The following is a 20,192-nucleotide window of genomic DNA, read 5'->3' as shown; positions in this document are numbered from 1 at the left end:
GAGGCAGAGACAGACAGAAGGTGGGAGATATATATCAAATGAATCAAAAGAAATATAATTGCTTAATGCACGTGTTGCTTGTTTGAGTGACAAACCTACACACCCGTGTTGTGGGAATGTAACATTGCGGAGTTCCGAACAGAACTGGAGAAGTCGATGTGGAACTCATGTTGTTCCCTGTTGACATTATGGTAACCTGTGTCTGTTTTTTTTTTCCGTTGCAGGAGTGATTGCCAACTCAGCGCTTGTTGCTGATGCTCCTAGCTGAGTTGTAGTCTGTTCGGTTGAACTAAATCACTGGTATCTCGGGGGCATTTCTCAACTCCGACATGTTCAGCGCAGGTTCGCAAACTTCTGGATGCCTGTCGCCGCATATCACAGCTGCCTTACTTTTAATGATTGGAGTTTTGTGCTTGGCGTTAACTTTACTCCCCTGTGATCACAGGCCAAAGTGTCCAAGAAAGACATGGGAAGTAAATACAAGAAACAGCCTTCAAATGCGTACATACGTGCATAAATAGGAAGTGAGTTGACCGCAATTTATTACGTGTGTTCTTTATAAAATGGCTGATAGATTCTGTCAATCCCAACTCCAAAGGACACTGCCACTGGCATCCTGACATCTCTCAGTAGACAGACAGACCATGGTGTTGTTGGTCGACTTCAAAGTCCCAAAATTCTCTCAGAGCTCTGCCCTGGACTCTCCATTTTAGACACGCAACATGCATGTACCACAAGAGAAATCCCAGTGAAGGACAAGGGCAATTTCACACATTGTTCGGATATCGCATGTTAAAATGAAAAACGGTGAGAGTGAACAGAGGTGATTCTGTATTTCTATTAAGTGGATGCAGAGACAATTATTTATAGATATATTTCACAACAGCATTTGGCAGTTAACTGAGATCTCCAGTGAAAAGTTACAGTATTGAATTTACATACCAGCCAAATAAATACATATGGCAATGATACAATGGGCAACTTGGAACTGTAACATGTGAGTAAAATTCCCACCATTGAAGATTAGACCAGGAATGCAATTGAGCTACTTGAATCAGTCATACTGTTCTAGCACTTTACCTCAGTATTGATTTCTTTAGCGCAGAGAACCGTTCCATCCCTCCGGTTCTGCGCATTAGGATAGGGTCCGCAGTCTACCTTCCCCTTAGCAAGATCATTCAAATTCATAATGCTGTAAATGAGATATTGACTTACAGACATATTTGTGCCCGTATGATGAAAGAGGCAAAGATCTCAATATGAATCAGATCATCTTGTCGGTCTGCACCGACAACGATGCTAAATAGATGATAGACGACTGTGTTTGAAACAAAGGTGGGAAAAAAATGTGAGCCATAATCAGACAAACCACATATTCTCTCCGGGGCCGCATTCATCTTTGACAGCCAAAATGACACTGGGATATGACTGTATGAGCAGGGAAATGAAATCAATACAGCAGCAACTATGGAAGTCAGACTCAGAGCTGAGGCTGGATATCCTCTGTGAGCATGACAGGGCACACTTAGCCCAGCCTAAAGTATGATATAATCCCTCCTGCAACACAGAGATCTATGCCTGTGTGCCTCTAATCATCCTAAAATGAATTCCTTATTTGCTTTTCGCGACAAACAAGAGATCTCCCGTTTCAAACCCCAAAAGGGGAACAGAGGGAAGTCTTAAAATATCACTTCGCACAGACTGCGATAAATAATTTCTCCGCGCGTTGCCGCTTTTTAGGGATCTTTGAAATGGCGCGGTCTTTACAGAACTCTTCTGAATGCCAGCGCAATCTCTCCCTCTCAGAGCACACTCCGCTCTGCTTTGCGCGTCGGGTTTTAAATGCACGCCTGATATATTTCCGTTCCTGAAAACTTAAATGATATATTTTTAACCGTGTAACTGATTTGAAAGTCTGGGATAGTTTCACATTTCTATAAACTAGCTGTGAGTGAAACATGAATATTTTAAGCAGCTTAGCGATTATTTAAATATATTTAGTCTGAATGCGCTGGCGGCGGGCCAGGGCACCCTGTAATACCCACAAAGCCGGCGACGCTAAACTCAATTTGAGAAAGCTGATAATTCCAACTGGCAGCACTAGGGCAAATAAAGTCAATTAACTAAAATATTTTCGCATTTACTTTTTTCCCCCTTGGAAAATTACAGTGTAGATAAAAACATGGAGAGTGAACGGAGGACAGAGGAAACAGGAGCACGACAGCGAGAGGGCCTGTGATCATCAAGAACGTATTTAAATGCTGAAAACAAACAGGCTCCACGAAGATCACGGGATGTTCTGAAATGGTGTTGAAAATGTGAATATTTAAACAGCGGATGATCGCAGCATACATAAATCTAGGATATTCATGAAATCCAGCACGCTGGGCATTGTCTTTTACAATTTGCATGCATGAAAAATACTGTGTCACGTATTTTTTTTTTCCACATCTAAAGCATAATACAAACTTCAGCCATTCATCTATTAAACAGAAGTGGCTTCCGGTCTGGGGAAAATATGTGATTTCCAATTCTGTACACCTCTGAAAGTACTGTTACTTTTGAACAGATGTGGTGAAAAGAGGACTAGAACTGGGACTTGACCTATGATACTAAATGGCACCTGCATCAACAGAAAGTGCCAAATTGGACAGGAAGGTGGTGCATACTGACATAGGAAGTACTGCTGTTTCCTACCATGGCCGGTAAATCAAAACTGTATAGCTAAATGGTTGGGGGTTAGGACTGTTTGGATGACAAGCTGGTCTTAGATCTGTTGTCAAGAGCAGAGACCACCTGGAGCAGTATGACTGCTGCCAACATTATAACCATTATAGTCACGTACCTATTCAATGCATGAAAATTCATACTACTCTTTGTTCTCCAATGGATAAGTCACACTGACCCTACAGCCACTATCAGATAACCACACACAAGGTGAGTAGCTGTAACGGCCCTTGTGGTACACAGTAATAAGATGAAACAGTGCAAACATCAAACTCCTGTTTTGCAACTTTTCATGTGTCTCTTCCCATCCCATAGCAAAACTAATGTATTCTTGTGCACGCTCCATCAACCTTAATATCTCATAACAGTCTCATTCCACTTCTGCCATCACAGATATTATCCACATCCACCCCTCTTTCTATATTATTAAGAATTACTAGCTGAAACCCCCAAAAAGATGCATGTCAAATGCCAAGACATCCATGTGCCCCTCCAAACCAAACATGTGCATACAAAACATACCTTACAGCAACCTGGCAAATCATGTTATCCCTGTATTTACATTTATAAATATTTTGTTTTGATTTCATCTTGCAAGAAATGGTACTCTCTCAAAACTGAAGAACATTTGAAATACATAAAGTGTTCACTCTTTTGGCATGTGTGGCTCATTTTGTGAGTCCTTAAGACAATTTGTGTGTTCAGTGTTTAAATCAGGCATGCAGACTGTTGGGAAAAAAAAAAAAAACAGATCTCTTGCACTGTCGTAGTAGGGCATCATGTATCTTATTTAGTACGCAGATTAAGTACAGATACGTCACAGGCAAAAATAAAATACCTATATAAAAATCCCATTATGCAAATGAGTGTGTAACCAAATATTGCCAGTGTTTACAATGTTATTGGTAACACTGCAAATTTATTGAAATTCATCAAGACCACTGATACAGCAGACCAAATAAATTCCATTCCAAAGTCTTCCTGGCATGATATTTTATCACTTAAGAAGAAAGTTGCTCAGCGTTTGATTGTTCTCTGTGGAGTTTCCCTGCGGATTCATTTTAATTAAATCATAAATATTAATGATTTTTAAAGATATTTACAGGAGAAAATTAAGTTTTTTGTTTTTGTTTTTTTTTTTTTTTTTGTAGAGCAGAACTGACTATCGCAAGGACAAGAGCCACAAAAAACGAAGATAGTGACGGGGGAAAGAAAGGTGATCGTTCTCGCTCTATTTCCAAACTGCATTGATTGTAAAATTAGAACACAGACCACACTTCTACGCCTTGGGCTCTGACATAAAAGCTGTGCCGTGTGTCATTTGCCTGACCTTTCCCTTGCTGTTGGTTTAGTTATTTATTGAATAAATTCCACTGAGAAAACAAGGCCCTTCTTCTTCTGTTCCCCGCCCGTGGAAGCTCTCCAGGTGGCTTGATAGCGGCCAACCAGCCGATCGGCACTGCCGCTGCCTCCTGGACTTATTGAATTCGCTCTTTGATTTCAAGATTAAGGTATCTGTTCAACACGTTGTTTTTTTTTTTTTTTTCCAGCAGTTTGGTAACGGTTTTACAGAGACCCTCTCCAAAAACGTACAACCTGCATCCCTCGTAGTTAGTCTCACACAGGTGTGCAGTTGGTCAATTGGAGATCAAGTAGAGTGATCCATTCAGCAGTTCTCAAGGAAACTCTACAGCTGGTCATTATGTGTGGTTATTTTGTGGTAACAAACTTTATCTAAATCTATGCTGAGCACCGACTGCTACCATGTAGATTCATTGTATATGCAGAGTATACTGACGGTATGCATTCAGTTCAGTGTAAATAGGTAAGGATATGATAAGTATGTGTTAATATTGCTATTTTTTGCCATTGCCTGACATTTCCTCAATGAGTGAATGGTAACAAAGAAAGGTAGCAATTGCATTGTCTCTAAGTATAATCAGACCTGTGAAGCAAACTGCTCTCACACAAAGTGTCTTTTCCTGAAATGTTCTCAGTCCTTCAAAGTCATCTCGATGGTCCAACTTGTTGTTCAAGTACTTATTGGTGTTATTTTACAAATGTTTCTCACAAAACTCGAATTCAGACGAAGCTTATATATCTTCTGCAACCCCTTTGAAATATCAGAAAAAAAAGTAAGAAATTATTGAAGCTAATTGAAAAACATCAGTTTCAAAACATTGAAATGATGAAGAGTTATGTATAATGCAAATGATTTTTTCAAGCATTAAAATTAACAATCAGGCCACCAATGCAATCTGAAACATACGTTCTTAACTTCAGAGTGATTCATTTTGAATCAATATAAGATCGGATACAATAAAAAGAGCTGTATACAAAGCACAATTAATTCCTAACCATTATCTAGGTATTTCTATGGAAGGGAAGATCCCACCCAAAACTTCAAAAGATGAATGCCAAAAACAGACTGCTGACTACAGCGCATGAAAGGGGATCCTTTTCACCAAGTATGAAAGGGGTTAAGACTGACGGAGATTCTTCCTAGTTTCACAAGCATAACCTTACTCAGTTCCAGCCTGAAGCTGCACATTTCCCAAAGCTTTCACTCGAGGACAAATTGTTTTCCATTTCCCTGTGACCTGTGACCTCTGCGCTCTGAAATTATCATGTCTACAGCAACACTGGTGAGGAAAATGGCGCCGCTCAGCAGTGAGGGGGAAACAGGTTTTAGCACAACAACATATATGCTTGAAGCCACTGTCTTCATCAATCAATGAAATCATGGCTCCAACCCACAACGGTGAACTTCCAGCATCAGTCAGGCCTCTAATCATTCTTCCTAAGATCTCTCCAAGCCAGCTAATGATCCACGTTCTTGCTACAGTGTAGTATCACTGGAAAACAGCTTCAATGCACCCTATTTTTACAGCCAATGCAGTTAATGCTACATTTTGCTAATTAGTACAAGGTGAGTGGTATCAATTTAAAGGGTGGGCATCTGGCCTTTCTGATAACAGGATACTTAGAGAACGTGTATGAGGCTTGTAAAAACATTCTGCTTTGTGTGTTATTAGAATGTCCAGCCAAGTGCTTCCTCTGGGTGTTCAGTTTCATGTTCTTAGGCAATATCAATGCGGATAATCACATTAAAGCAGATCATGATCAAAGCACCCGCCAATTTCACAGCATTTTCAAAATCATCTTAAATGCAACTGGACATAAACTCATCTTTCAGTTCCTCTCTCCACACACACACCCACACACATACACACACACACACACACACACACACACACACACACACACACATTCACACACATACAGAGTACAGAGTCTAACCAATTGCTTTCGGTTTGATTCTCTTCATCTTTGACTGGCTGTGCAACACTGGCAGAGATCTGCCAAATACATATATATGTTTACACCCAGCGTTTTATATAAGGTGTTGTCACACCTTCACCAGATCTGCTCTTAGCGAGCTAACATGCTGGAGGGAAACCTGAGGGTTTTGTATGTGTGTGTGTGTGTGTGTGTGTGTGTGTGTGTGTGTTTATGTATATGTTCTGTGACTGTGTGATGCTCACATGTGTACGTTTGTGTATGTGCTGTGAGTGCGTGGTGCTCGAGTGTGTGTGTGTGTGTGTGTGTGTGTGTGTGTGTATGTGTGTGCGCGCGCATGCGTTGTGTGTGCGTGTGCAGCAGCGTGTGAGCTAAGACATCACAGGCAGACAGAGCCAGATTCTTTTTTGGGCGCTTGGTCGCTGGGCTCCCAGCTGGACAGCACTGGGGTCAGGAGTTCAGAGCTCTTACAAATGAACGGTCAATACCGCGGAGGATGGATGGCAGCCGATGTGAGTGGGAGGAACTCGCCCCTTCTCCTGCTCTCTGCCGTCGTCTCTAGTGCCCCGTCTTAGAGATAATCAAATAAATAAAACCAATGTTTCAAATCAGCTTCCAACGCGGGCTGATGTTAAATAAAAAAATGGATCTGCTACTACCTAATGAAAGAGCGCACATAAGGGATTGATTAGATTTGATGTATTTTTTATTCTTTTCCCTTCTTCCTACTTGTTTCTTGTCGTAATCTGTTTATTTTGCATTGATGTTCCCCTAGCATTTTTAATTGATAGAATCTGTGTGTGACTAAGTGTGTTCTGTATTAAAAATTGTCTTTTTTATATAAATCACCTTGAATTTCCTGAATATGTCAATTCATTTGTCTTTTGAAGTAAATTCTATTTAATCCGCCCCTTTTTTGAATGAAATAATAATTACAATATAAAGCAATGCATTTATGTCCGCAGTTCTGTTCAGTCAGACATCTCATAATATTCGACTCATAGGTCGAAATTATATTAAATTATATTATGTGAAAGGGATACGTGCTTTTAATCTCAGATTGCAACATCACTTTCCATTCAGACTAACAGGGCTTTGTTTTAATGACAAATCTCCCATATGTCAAACGGAGTAAACACAGATTAGCTGAAACATTAGCTTGTTAAATGAAGCCCGTTCTGCTTATCAATTTCATTTTATACCTAACAACTTTCTCTCAATGATCCACTAATCCATGCATTGTTTCTGAGGAGCTCGCCTTCTCTGCAAAGCTACTTATTTACAAGCGACTTAAAAGACAGGAAAAACAGCTTATGGTTTTTGATTGAGTGTGTTTGTGTGTGTGTGTGTGTGTGTGTGTGTGTGTGTGCGTGGGTGTGTGGGTTGCTTGATTATTATTGAAAAGCTTATTTTCTTAAATGTGAGTAGATGAAGGCCATCATCATGTGGGTCTGCCCTTCTGAGTGTCCTTTCATATTTACATTCAAAAACTTCACCCAGGAGACTCTTTTATGCATCCCAGACACAGGATTGGACAAAGTTGTGTAGCTTTCACCCCGCCCTTTGGGAGACCATCTCCTCTGAGAGGATAAGTTAGAATCGGCATGTCTGTTACAGAGATGAGCCAGTTCTAGCCATGCCTCCCTTAGGAGCCATAAACTGGTGGAGGCACAAGATGGGGGGAGGGTGAAAACTGCAGCCCCTATTCACTTTGACCATAATGTACTTTGTCCTCAACTTGGAGCAACACAAATGAGCAAGGGTTAGTTTCTCTCCTGTCTCACAGAGCAATTTTAATACGTTGCCAGCTTTTGATGACGCTGAAGAAATTAAAAAATGAAATGGTTGCGCAAATTTGATGCTCCAACTTAAGTTCTAACTGCATTGTGGTTATTTTCTGGAGTATTGTCAGACTGAGCAAGGTTCAAAGCTACCAATGTAGATCAGGTAAGCATGGCTTTTCGTGCGTGGAATAATAGTTTAACCTGGTGACATTTTCTCCAGCAAAGCAGTGCTGAGACGATCAGCACGGTGCTTGTAACTTTTAAACACTAAAAGCTAACCATATGGAAAGCTAACTAAACCTGACACTATGACGGTTGTAGGTATTAAAATATGCATTTAAAATGTATTACTATATATTACTATATAAAACATATAACTATATATTAATATCTATCTTTTTTTATAATCACTTATTTGCTTAGCAAATGCCCTTGAGGGTGACTTGAATCACATTTTTTGCAAATTATCCCTGCATACAGCTGGACATTAACTGAAGTAATTCAGATTAAATATCGCGTTTAAGTGCTTCATCTGGATAGCATGCTAAAGAGCTTCACTTGCAGCCTCCTGCTTATAAACCCAGTCTCTTATCCACTGCTGTTCCCGTGTTGTGTTTATGAAGGCATTCTGTAAATTACAAAGAGGGGTGTGTCCCCTATGATTCATATTAAAGCCAGTCTGACAAGGGTAGAATAAGACCAAATTCTTAACATATAGTTGTGAACTCAAGCTTGGAAAAGCACCTCAAGCAGAAATAATCCTGAATGTCTAGGGGGTGTAAAAAATGACAATGAGACGGAGTCGTTGGGAGGAATGAATTCCCCCATCGCAGTGTGCAGAGCTGATGGGAGAGTGTGTGTTTACCAGCTGCAGCTGCGTTCTGCCGGCTCTTTACCCCGAGAGCGAGATTTGATGACAGGCGCAGGATACCATGTCATCCTTCCCCCGCGCGGACAATCAGTGAATTCCCAGAAGCACACAGCACCCGATCGCACGTCCAGTTTGAGGACCCCTCTCCTGGCAGCCTTGCTCATGAAATACCCAGGGACAGGAGACACCCCCCTCTCCTTAAATGCGCAAGCTCGGCCTCAGTTCTGCCCCGCTGGGAGATGCCATCATCCTGCTTCTTCTGACTGTCCCGCACCATAGCGCAGAATTCAGGCCCCAAGCCCCCGCCACAGTGGTAACTGTATCTCTCTGACCAAAACCCGGAACCCTCTGCATCCCCCATCCCCCAACACCCTGTGAGGAACTGTCCCTATCATGTGCCGTCCAACATAAGAGCTGGGTACAACGCCTGCCTACACACTCCCAAACAGCCACTCAGACAGGGCAGTAGACGCACGCCCCTGCGACTAAATTCTTTCCCAACCCCCCCCCCCCCCCCCCCCCCAGAAAGCTCTCAGTTCTCAGAGGTGACATCACCGATGAGTGACATGTCTGAATTGATCTATTGACCTCTGACCCCTAGTGTCACTCTTTTCAAGCATGAGGCCATGACACAATTCAGGGATCACAGAGGACAACATGTCCCTGCATGTCCCTACGCACCCCCTGCAAGGTGGTATTTTGACATGGCAGTTCAGGAAAAAAAACCCCGCAACCAGGGGGCCACAGTTCCCTTCCTGGACAGGATGCTGCTGCTCTACCCCTGGGTACGGCACTCCAGCTGAACTGCTCCAGTAAGCTCTAATAATATGTATGATGTAAGGCAAAGAAGTCGCCCTGGATGTGAGCATCTTCTCAGAAATTAAATCATGTAATGCGCTGCTCAATTCAATCACCTCCAGTGACGTAGCAGTTTTCTTCTCCTCAACATGCAAATACATTCCCATGCACAGTAGGCCCAACACATCACTACAGAGCAAGGTGCTGCTTTTGGTATCAGCCTCAGGAGCAGCACAGGTCCCTTCTTTAACCTCTTCACCCTGAGCTAAACAGATTTGTTTTCATCACCGCTGACCGATTTAATGAAGATCTGATGATCTCAATGAGTGACACGTCTCAACAGATTCTCTGACCTCTGGCCCTCAGGGACATCCTTTTTAAGCATGAGGCCAGGATCAATGCTTGACTGTAAGGAACCACTTCAGAAAAAAAAGACAGGAAAAGAAAACCTACAAATAAAATGATGCAGTATTTTCCAGCATCATGAATACACACACTCCCATACGTGGGCTGTCCAGTTACAGCTGATCTCTTGTGATGTCAGGCGTGCCCTGATTGCCTGATGGTGTGCTCCTTGCTTTGACACCCCCCTTGTGAGAACAGGCATCCACAGCTACACTACATCTGTTGCACCGCCTAACACCTCACCAAAAACTAAGAATTGCCTTGATGTCTTCATCAGTTCAGGAAAACCTTTTGGATGATCATTGTTTTCATTATTATAATTTGCTTCATGTAAAATAATTTGCATTGTATAATAACAGATTGAAATGTGTGAATACAATCACAATAAATGAACATGAAATTGTTCCACTTAAATTATAATGAGAATGAGCAAAAATGAGCATGCAGAGGCATCAGTAGAGTGCAAATCCATAACCACTTCATCCTATATTTATATATTGATTTCATGATAAAATTCAGTCACCCTGGGAAACAGATTTTTTCTAACCCAGGACAAGTGGAAGCAAAAACATTTGACAAATATTTTATTGTCCTTAGATGTAGCAATAGAGTTAATTTGCTTTCACCCTCTCATTAAAAATCTTCCTTATGTCCTTGAGCCAACCAATAACGCCTGTCATTACGATAAGTAAACCAATTATGCAAGGTCTTGCACTACAGGCAGTGGTGTTACTCCGCAATGTTACGTGGGTCCAAAAGGTCTTTGTTGCCACGTAGCCATCATGACATCAATCAGTTATATCAACAACGTTGCTAAAATATTTTCAAACCGCTTCAAACAGATAAAAGAAAAAAATTTTTTTTCATCTAATTCGAACAGCTCGGAATACATCTTCTGCCAGGAGACTGCCAGAAATTGCGATTGCCGTCATCGTCACCATTATTATGATCAGGATGATGACGATGACGGCAACGATGATGATTATGATGATTATTATTATTGTTGCTGTTGCTGCTGTGGTAACATCAGAAATTCACCAAGGTGTTCAAAAAGCTCCCATTGCAGCAGACATTAGAATGCAGCCTTCTCCTGCATTTCAAACGCAGAATGTGTACACTGGTCGCTTGACACCGTTCTCTGCAAAATGGCCAAAACTAATTTAAGAAAAATGCAATCTAGGTAACTTTGGCCTATGTGGTAAATTTGAATGACTAAATCCAAGTCAAAATCATTTGCTTCCTCATCTTTCCTTAAACAGACATTCTAACAAATAATACCATTTTATAGTGTCTAATCCTTGACAAAACACACATCTCCACTGTTGCTTAATGACCCAAAGAATTTCTACTGAGTGAAAAGTACTAAATGTCTAATGTAATTACTATTGCTATTAGTAGTAGTAGCAATATAAGCAGTATGCTGCTGTTTCTACTTCCTGTCCATCTGTACAAGCCTGTACTTATGAGTGAGAGTGATTTATTTCTGAATGGTAAAATAAATATGCAATATGTGCCATTTGGAGCAAATAATTTATTATTATTATTATTATTGTTATTGTTATTATTATTATTAGTCAAGTGTTAACATAGTCAACTGCGTTTTGATATGACTGGAGATGCTTTTGTACAACGCCCGTTTTAAAAACGTATTGGCTGGAGTAAAATCGGATTTCTCCTGTTGGCCCTTCATGTCCAAATGCCTACATGCGAATCCGCCACAGCAGATGACGGCGAAACACTGGCCTCTGCTCCTAATCCACCTGTAAACACATTGGATTACATCCCCCTTCGTTTGAGCACAAAACGTGGCGTGCGTCGCACCTTGGATCTCGAACACAGAGGCGCTAAGTCGCGACTGTTTGGTCTTCCCTCTCACTGCTCTCATGTAAAAATCTTTTTTTTCTGCTAATCGTGTTAGTCGGCTTTGGACTGAACCGGCCAGTCAGGACTTTCCGTTCAGTTCAGAAAAGCGAGGTGAGGAGTCGCTGTCCGCGGTGCTGAATAGGTCGGCTTCCCTCGCGGCCCGTCGAACAAAGACTCGAAGAAAGGAGCGGTATAGAAAAGCAGTCAAGGGAATGTGTATTTTACAGCTGAACAATCGACAAGAACCGGGCAGTCTGGAGATTAAGGGTCGCGGTGAAAGGCGCAAGCATGTAAGCTACTGATGTGGCTGTGTGGTTAGTCTTCCTTGAAGAGATACAGTTCCGCAGAATGATCTATTTCAAACGAGTCACCAAATCGGAGGGATTACTTTTAGCGTGTAAAGTGTGCTGCCAATGATAACGTGACAGAGCTAATCTCGCTGTTTTGCCAGCATGGCCTCACCCCCCACCCCCCGGACACTGACAGCCTTACTCGCTAGACGGGAAATCGCTGAAGTTTGCGTGGACAGGCTGCAGCAGCTCGTTGCCATAGTGGCAGTTCGTGCGGATGCGGTCTGCCTTTTAAGCAGGGCCTCCGGCGTCTCTGATTGTCAGAATATGTAGGTGACACCAGTCTGAAAGAGAGAACCCGTGTGACTCAACACACAATTGTGGAAAATGTAAACAGAGCCGAACGTGGCATTCCCCGGGGTTGCTAAGCCCTGCGCGCAGATCGCAGAGACCACAACAGTGAAAGGCGATCAACTGATTAGCGAAAATAAAGGGGAAATGGCACTGCGGTTGCCAACCAACCCCCGGTTTTCCAGAGAAAAATGCTGATAGTGTGGTAACATAGGACAACGTCCTTCGGAATTGCTGGCCACGGTAGCCTGATATATTCCCTAAAACGTTTTGCCGTAGAGGTTGTTTTAGACGCGCGTTTGGTCGTAACGCAAATGTAACACAGCTCACTGAAACTCCCTGCTATTTTTTTTCTTAAAGCGCGTGTTTCTGTTGAAAGGAACACGGATGCGCTCCAATGGAACAATACATTCCTTGGAACGGTTGCTATTAGCAACGTGCTGAGAGTAACCAATGAGCGGGAGAAAAAGACCAAATGCATTTAAAAAACAAGTACCCCTATCGTTAAACTGACATTGGTAAGGCTTTTGGAATGCATGCACTTGACACAACCATATTGTACGAACCCTTATCTGTGCACATATATGGATGGGTATGGGTGCATATCGCATCTGAGGGCGTCTGTGAACGCTTGGAGGCCCCGTTTTTGTTAATTTTATTTTGCCACAAAAGAGCACAAAATATGAGAGCGGTATTCCACTCAAAAGACTACTTTCATTTCTATCCATGTGTTGTTGTTACTTATTACTCAGACGCTTATGATTATGGTAAAATCTGTGGTAAATTCGGACAGCAATTAAAACACACGCTCCAGTTTTTCTAGCCCTACCAAAAGTTTGTAAGGCAAAGCGCACTGTTGAATAGTATTCAGTCACCCACGCCGGCAGTGTCACACAAATTCCTTTCCGCCGAACTAATTCACCCTCAGCGAGCCCCAGCGGTCTCACTGCTACCCGAGAAAAGCTATTTGGTCTTTGAATGAAGAGATCTCAAATTGTTAACATGCAGTTTATAAAATATCAATAAAATATACAAAACGCCAGGGCTATTGTAAAGATTTTTCGCAACTACAAATTACCACCGGAACCTTGGCATATACCCTCCGTTTTATACCCTAAAGCGGGAATTTGGAGAATTTTTGGAGTCACTTAGAGTCGATACTGGATTCATAAAAAGTAAATTGTTATTAGGCATCTGAGTAATCATTATTATGATTGCCACAAACTGTACTGTTCAAGTTATGCCCATGCAAGTGGCAATTTCACATACTGGACGTATTACACATTATGTATTTATGATACCTTTGTGTTCAAAATAAGCGTAAAATATACTGCAAGACCGGAACATTTATATACTACTGCTTCGTTCCTAATGTGAACATATTAAAGCAAAACTTTGAGAATTTTAAGCGCATCGTTTATAGATTTTGCAAAAATTTCCGCCAGGGAGTCTGGAAACAAAAATAAAGTAATGCGCGTCATCTTAGTCTGATTGCATTGTTGGGTTTCTCTTCTCCCTCAAGTCTGAAAGTAAGTAACTGTGCTGGTACAGTCCCATTTGAAAATATATCCATGAAGCGTGGCTGAAACTTCCATATCACCTGTATGTTATAACACTACCTTAATGTTGAAGCCGAGACGGGAGAAGTGTGTGTTGTCTCGACCTCTTTATGTATGTGTCACTTGTTTCTGGAGGACAGCTACACATCTATAGGGCAAAGCAATAAAGCGTCTGCGCACGAGTCCCCGTTTAATAAGACAGATGTGTGAGGGGAATCGGAGGGGTCACGGCAACACGTTAACTAGGAAGTGCAATCCAGCTATGGCTTCCGAAATTATTCAAGCATGGCGAGGAAGAGATGGAAACAATTGTTCATCACAATGCATACTATATTTCCACGATCATATTCTTTTAAGAGGAAAGGCGTCTTACCAAATCTTAAAACATGCGGCATCCCGCGAGAATATCCCACACATAGTAATAGCAGCAGAAGAAGCCTGACGGTGCACCTGAAGCTCACATTAGTTATCAATGGGGAGGTAATCTTCATGTTGTTTGTATAATGCACAGTGTTTATTCCCTGTATTGTTAGATTCCCCGAAATTCTTCTATTGACGTTAAGCAGGGTGACGGCCCACGCGCAGGATCACGGCATGGTCACTTTAGAGAGGAGGGCATATGCTTCCCAAATCCATTAGCAATCCCTGCATGTTCCGTCTCTCACTGCGCCAAGAAACAACCTTCCGATTCAAGGAACGGTGGGGCATCCATGTTAGTCTGTGCAAATCCGAGAGAAATCCATCCACGGGCAGTCTGCAAAAAAAAGAGAAAGGGAGAGAAGCGTTGAAAATCCAGACAGGACCGTCTCGAGGAAAGCCGAACGCGCTAGTCAGAATCGCGATATCAACCTAGAAGGCAGTTGGTTGTCTCTGCTACCATTCTACTGCACTGCTGCACAGCTTCTGACGTCGAGCCAAGATTAGTGTGCGCGAGAGAGGGAGAGCGAGAGAGAAAAAAGGATTTGGCATATTTTGCTGGTGCCGCTGACCACAAGACGTCCTCGATCCCTATCTGCCGTCCAAATGATCGCCTTTCCTCCGTCGCGCTCTGGGTCCTGAGCAGTTGCTTATTTACGGATTTCGGCCCTTTGCTTTTATCAATACACATCCCTGCCGGTAGGACGCTGGCGCGGCGCGCTGTAAAATCAATCTATGAATTTTAATAGGTGGCTCTGTAGGTCGCAGTCGCTTCGCCGTTAAGTTGTGCGAGAGCAGACCGTGTGCCACAATTTAGACAAGTGTGGCAGATTATATGGCAACAGTGCTTTGGAATTAGTGTTATACGCTCTCGAGTCAAATCAAGGCAGCAATAATGTTCTGTCGATAAGGCGTTTTACTTGAATATGTTTAATAAAGTTTGCCTTCAGTGTGGACCGTTATCCCACAAAAAAGAAAGCGTCATTAATCCTTTATAAAACAAGCGAAGGCAGAACTTCCGTGAAGGGAAGTGAAGGGGTGCCGATGAAATCAGTCAGTTTAAATATTAATAAATCCATAAACAAATATTAAATGTGATAGTCGATGGCAAGAGTAGGCTACTATTATTTTTAAGAGTACAGTTTTTACTGTAAAGAAAAAACATGCACGCTGACGTCGATTTTCTAGGGTGGGTAATTTTTTTCAGGTATTTGAAGTTGGCTTATATAAATGTACTTACTTCAAATACAATCTGGTCTTTGTTCGTCGACATTTTACAATTTTGCACGCATATACATACATGCATATGTTTATTGGAAAACATGCAATAGCCTGGTGAATAAAAAGCGGCAAAATAATGATTGTCAAGGAACATTTCATCAAAAGGAAGTAATTGTATATCAAGCAAAATATTATTTTCAAACGGACTTAAATAGAAACAGTAAGCACACGTCTGAAGAATGTATTCTTGAAATTGCATTATGAATCTGACGTTTGTGATGTCCGTTCATTAAACCAACCAGTGTTTCAGAATGTTCGTGCAGGTTTTGTCCATAAATTAGGCTGTAGTATGAATTCAAAGCATAATACAATATTTTTATAGTGTGGGTCTCAATGCTTCAACAACGGGGTACAGGGAAATCAATTCTGAACATAGCTGTCGATAAGGGCCTTTTGATATAAAATAACACAAGCGACCCAAACATGTAAAGGCATACTTTGAAATCCATGCCAAATCCAACCTCACCCTGTAACAATAAATATCATAAGAAGCATGTTCTCCAAATTAATCTGCTTGTGCTTTGTCATAGGCTGTCATAACAGTACTATGGCAGCGTAAGTGGAACCTGAGTGGCTTATTCAGCGTGTTCAGTATACTATTGAAATGTATGCTTTCCTAGAGAAATCCACCAAAAGGCGAAATGTGGATTTCAGAACCACGGTCAGCGACATGATGTCATGACGAGTTGGAGATGCACTATTAAACTAAATAAACCACAGTGGTCGAATCTGTAGGTATATATTTTTTTCCACAATGTAATACCTTCTCATTGTATGCATAGTTCGTTATTTTTACTTGGTGTTGCTATTTTAAGTCAGCATTATCATGGATTTTATGTCCATTCCCTGTTACCTCCCTACAGTACAGTTATTGACTGCTGCGCCGCATACATTTGTGTGGAAACTATTCAGTGAAATAATACATAGAGAAACGATTTTTATAGTGACTGTTACAGTCTTGTCTAATGAACTTCGCTAGTTTTGAGGACGCGGTCCAAGCTGTCAATAATATTCCTAGGAATCCAAATCTTATGATCGAAGCACATCAGCTTGACTGAAATGTAGACGATATATATCCGTTAGTCAATAGCTCTGAGTACACATTTTCCTGTTAAAGTGAATAATGGTTTGTGATTATTGTTGACAGAATAGCCCGTTTTCGCCTCGATTCGCGTGATGCAGATCTATAACACTATCCGTAGATAAAAGAGGGACATTCAAAATCTCCATGCCGCTTTGTTTTAGCAATCGCAGCAGAGAGGGCAGTGTACATGTATGTAACAAAAAGGTACGCTACAATTTAGTCACTTTAAATGAACTTCAGTATGTCACTTCTGTCATCAAATTGACGTATGCGTGAGGAGCTCGAAGATGGGGTGTAAGGGTGGGGGAGGAGTTGAATTTTTGGTTCTTCCCCCGTATTTTTGTGTTGGGCAAACTCAACTACACATTTTCACATACATTTCATCTGCATAGTTAACAATAGGTTACACCTGAAGCGGAGTTTGTTTTCCTTGTTTCTGCTCTAGACGAAACTACGTGAAGCTATTTCATCCCGGCTTTAACCCGTCCAGTCCGAGGTTGTTGGTAGAAAATTCTGACATTCGCTCGATTAATGAGCTTTCAGTTATGAACTATTTTTGTATGGAACTGCGCAGAAGCTCGAACTGTAATGACAGTATTTTAAAGGCGATAGATGAACTTTTTCGAGATACAAACCTTGTAAACCACAGTATGGCTGGCATTTAATCTTACATGGTGAGAAAAGAGGTGGAGCGCGAGGAGGAGGGGGCGGCTCACTAACTGTTGGCGCCGATGCAAATCTTAAATCCAAACTATCTTCATGGAGACTCGGATATTTAACCCAATTAAAAGAGCAGCGCTAGCACGACTTTTGCCTACAACTGACAACTGTCTCGGCACTGCCCTTAGAATCCCTAATTGTGCTATATTCCACCCTACACTTCCGATCCACCACTCCATCGGATCACAAACTTGATTTAAAGCTACGATGTTCGAGCCCAGTCCATGTGAACATGGGCTGGAACATTTACATGCAGCGCCCGTCGGTCACTTTTGATTGTGCCTGGCTATACATTATCTGAGCGTCATTCATAAAGCATATCGCGTCAACAGCATTGACAGTAAGAATTCGTATTGCAGACGTTTAATGACCCCGTAATGTGTTTTCAACCCCATGACACGAAGCGCATTATTTCGGAAGGGTGGCAGTCAAAGGGGGCATGCATTTTAAATAAGGCTCCATTTGAAAATATATCCATGTGTCACGTCTTTTCACGGTTTATTAACTAACAAGTCGCAACCTTTAAGACATTTACACTAGTACTAATGGCAAATCATGCGCCTCGACGCGACACGTCGGAGTAGCAAAATTAAAACGCACCACTCACCTACAAGTGCACTAAAATAGAGCATTGTATGTTGGCTTTATATCTGAAACGTTTTCGCACAGTGATAGGTTTTTCGCTCTCTAAAATTTACCATTTAACGAGGTGCTTCGTAAATTCTGATATTCACCTCTATCACAAACATAAAAGCAGTAGCCACAACTGTCACATTTAACGTATTCAATGTCAAGGCTACAAGCAAGGGTACGATTTTTTTGAATAATGTGAGTAATACAAACGAATAATGAGGGGGAAACCCACAATAAACTTTTTAAAATGCACTCTTACCTTCGATTAGCTATGCAGAATGAGCTGTGAACTGTTAAAAGCGCCGGAGAAAGTACTTCATTTGTTCCAATAGCAGAGCCGAATCGGTCCTACAGACTCGCGGCTCAAAGCGGTCGGGATGTGGAGAAGACACGCCTCCTGTCGGACAAAAAAACGCACTGCTTAAAGCAACAGGGAACCTGCAGTCCGCGAAATCTCTCTGCGCGTTGTGAAGAATACATTTAGGACCTGGTTGTATTTGTTTTATTTCCTTGGTCGTGACAGTGTTATATATTAATTGCTCACCGACGTTAAGAGCAGCGTGTGTTTGCCTTGAAGCTGAGGTGCGGGATTCCGGTTCTATGCAACAGATGCCCAAATGGCTCGCGGGAAAGCTCACACTGTTAAAAGCAGAAGCGAAATAAATTAAGACGTAGCCTATTTTAACACCCACGCATGTGAGAGGGAAATGTTAGAAAGCGATCACCTGTATTTCCGGGTTATTTTATACTTTTTAGTAATGATATGTTCAAATATTCTTATCGCCGACATCATAAATGCTGTTTGTGTTGTCAGAACCGCGCGGAAATGCAAATTTATTGTTGACCACTTATTTAAAAAGCAAGAGTGTGTCACTTACAGAGAAGTTACAATAAGCACAGAAACACAACAATCGCTTGATTGTTCCAGCAATAATGAATATCAATTTGTCAATTATTTGTTACGGTGCCATTTGGAGCCATGAAATAGTTCTGCATTATAGCGTTATGTGTTTATTTTGGGAAATGATCTGAGGACCGGAGTAAACGATGGGTGTCTTGACCTGTGCACCCCAAGGTTATCAGTCAGAAAGTACCACTCTTCTCCCCTCCATCAGTGAGAGAGCGAGCGTGGAGCTACGCGGGAGCAGAGCACAGCTCCCGGCGCTGTATGAGCCGGCGGTGAGAGCTGGTGGTGGCGATGAAAGCCATCTAAGTGGAATGGGTGGCGAAATGAAAGGCGTCTTTGATACTACCCCCTCAGCGAGCCACATGAAGAGTGTGATTGTAAGGGACTAAAATAAATAGTCAATGACAGCACTGTGATCCAAGAACAAGCCCTAGCAGATGTCCTTTGTGTGTGTGTGTGTGTGTGTGTGTGTGTGTGCGAGTGTTTACTTGTGTTTGTGCATGTGTATATACGTGTGTGTGTGCGTGCGCTTGTGTCTCCGTGTTTGAGTGTGTGCGTGCACACTTCTATTTGTGTGTGTGTGTGTGTGTGCGCGCACGCTGTGACGAGCAGCTCAGTTGCCTCACTGCTCTCTCTTTAATTACAGCCAGTCTTCCATGTCTGAGAGGAAATTAATTATTCACCTAATCTGCCTGTGGAAGTAATACCCACAACCTGCACAACACAACCACTATGCACAACCAGCCCTCTGCTACGAGGAGACCTAGGATCCATCCATAAGTACAGTTCAAAAAACAACCTGGCACTCAGATGTGCTTTTCACAGGATACCTTAAAAAGGCATATTGACATGAAAAGACCACAACAATTTTTTTGTATGAGCATTTATTCAGAGTGAAATACTTTGAAGTCTCTCATAACAATGCAAATCAGTTTAATTTCTATGACTCGTTTTCATTTTGATGAAAGAGATATGATAGATAGATAAATGCATAGATAGATCATAGCCCCAATGCTACAGGGTGATATGAGTGCAAAAGTTGAAAGGCAAGCATTATGGATCCTTTGTGAACAATTTCAAAGCATTGTTTTCCATTACCTTGCTGCTCTGAGTACTTATTGTCCAACACCAGCGGATAACTTTTAAAAGGTAATACATTAAGATTGTCTATAATGATAGCCATAGTGATGTGGGTATAATGT

At 41.7% G+C, this 20,192-nt stretch overlaps 1 protein-coding gene across 1 annotated transcript in view; it reads right to left on the bottom strand.

Moving 5' to 3' along the window:
- The window catches only part of grik2 (glutamate receptor, ionotropic, kainate 2), a 156,887-nt gene extending 138,347 nt beyond the window's left edge, over positions 1–18,540 (bottom strand). The window contains exons 1-2 of the mRNA XM_036539268.1: positions 18,343–18,540; positions 14,322–14,702 (exon numbers count right to left, since the gene is read on the bottom strand). Coding sequence (XP_036395161.1) covers positions 14,322–14,439 — 118 coding nt within the window. The 5' untranslated portion in view covers positions 14,440–14,702; positions 18,343–18,540. The remainder of the gene's footprint in view (positions 1–14,321; positions 14,703–18,342) is intronic.
- Positions 18,541–20,192: the final 1,652 nt, after the last annotated feature.

Source organism: Megalops cyprinoides, chromosome 10, assembly GCF_013368585.1.
Source record: "Megalops cyprinoides isolate fMegCyp1 chromosome 10, fMegCyp1.pri, whole genome shotgun sequence".
Lineage (NCBI taxonomy): Eukaryota > Metazoa > Chordata > Actinopteri > Elopiformes > Megalopidae > Megalops > Megalops cyprinoides.
Note: the sequence above shows the minus strand (reverse complement) of the source record. Positions and strands in the feature narration are given on the sequence as shown.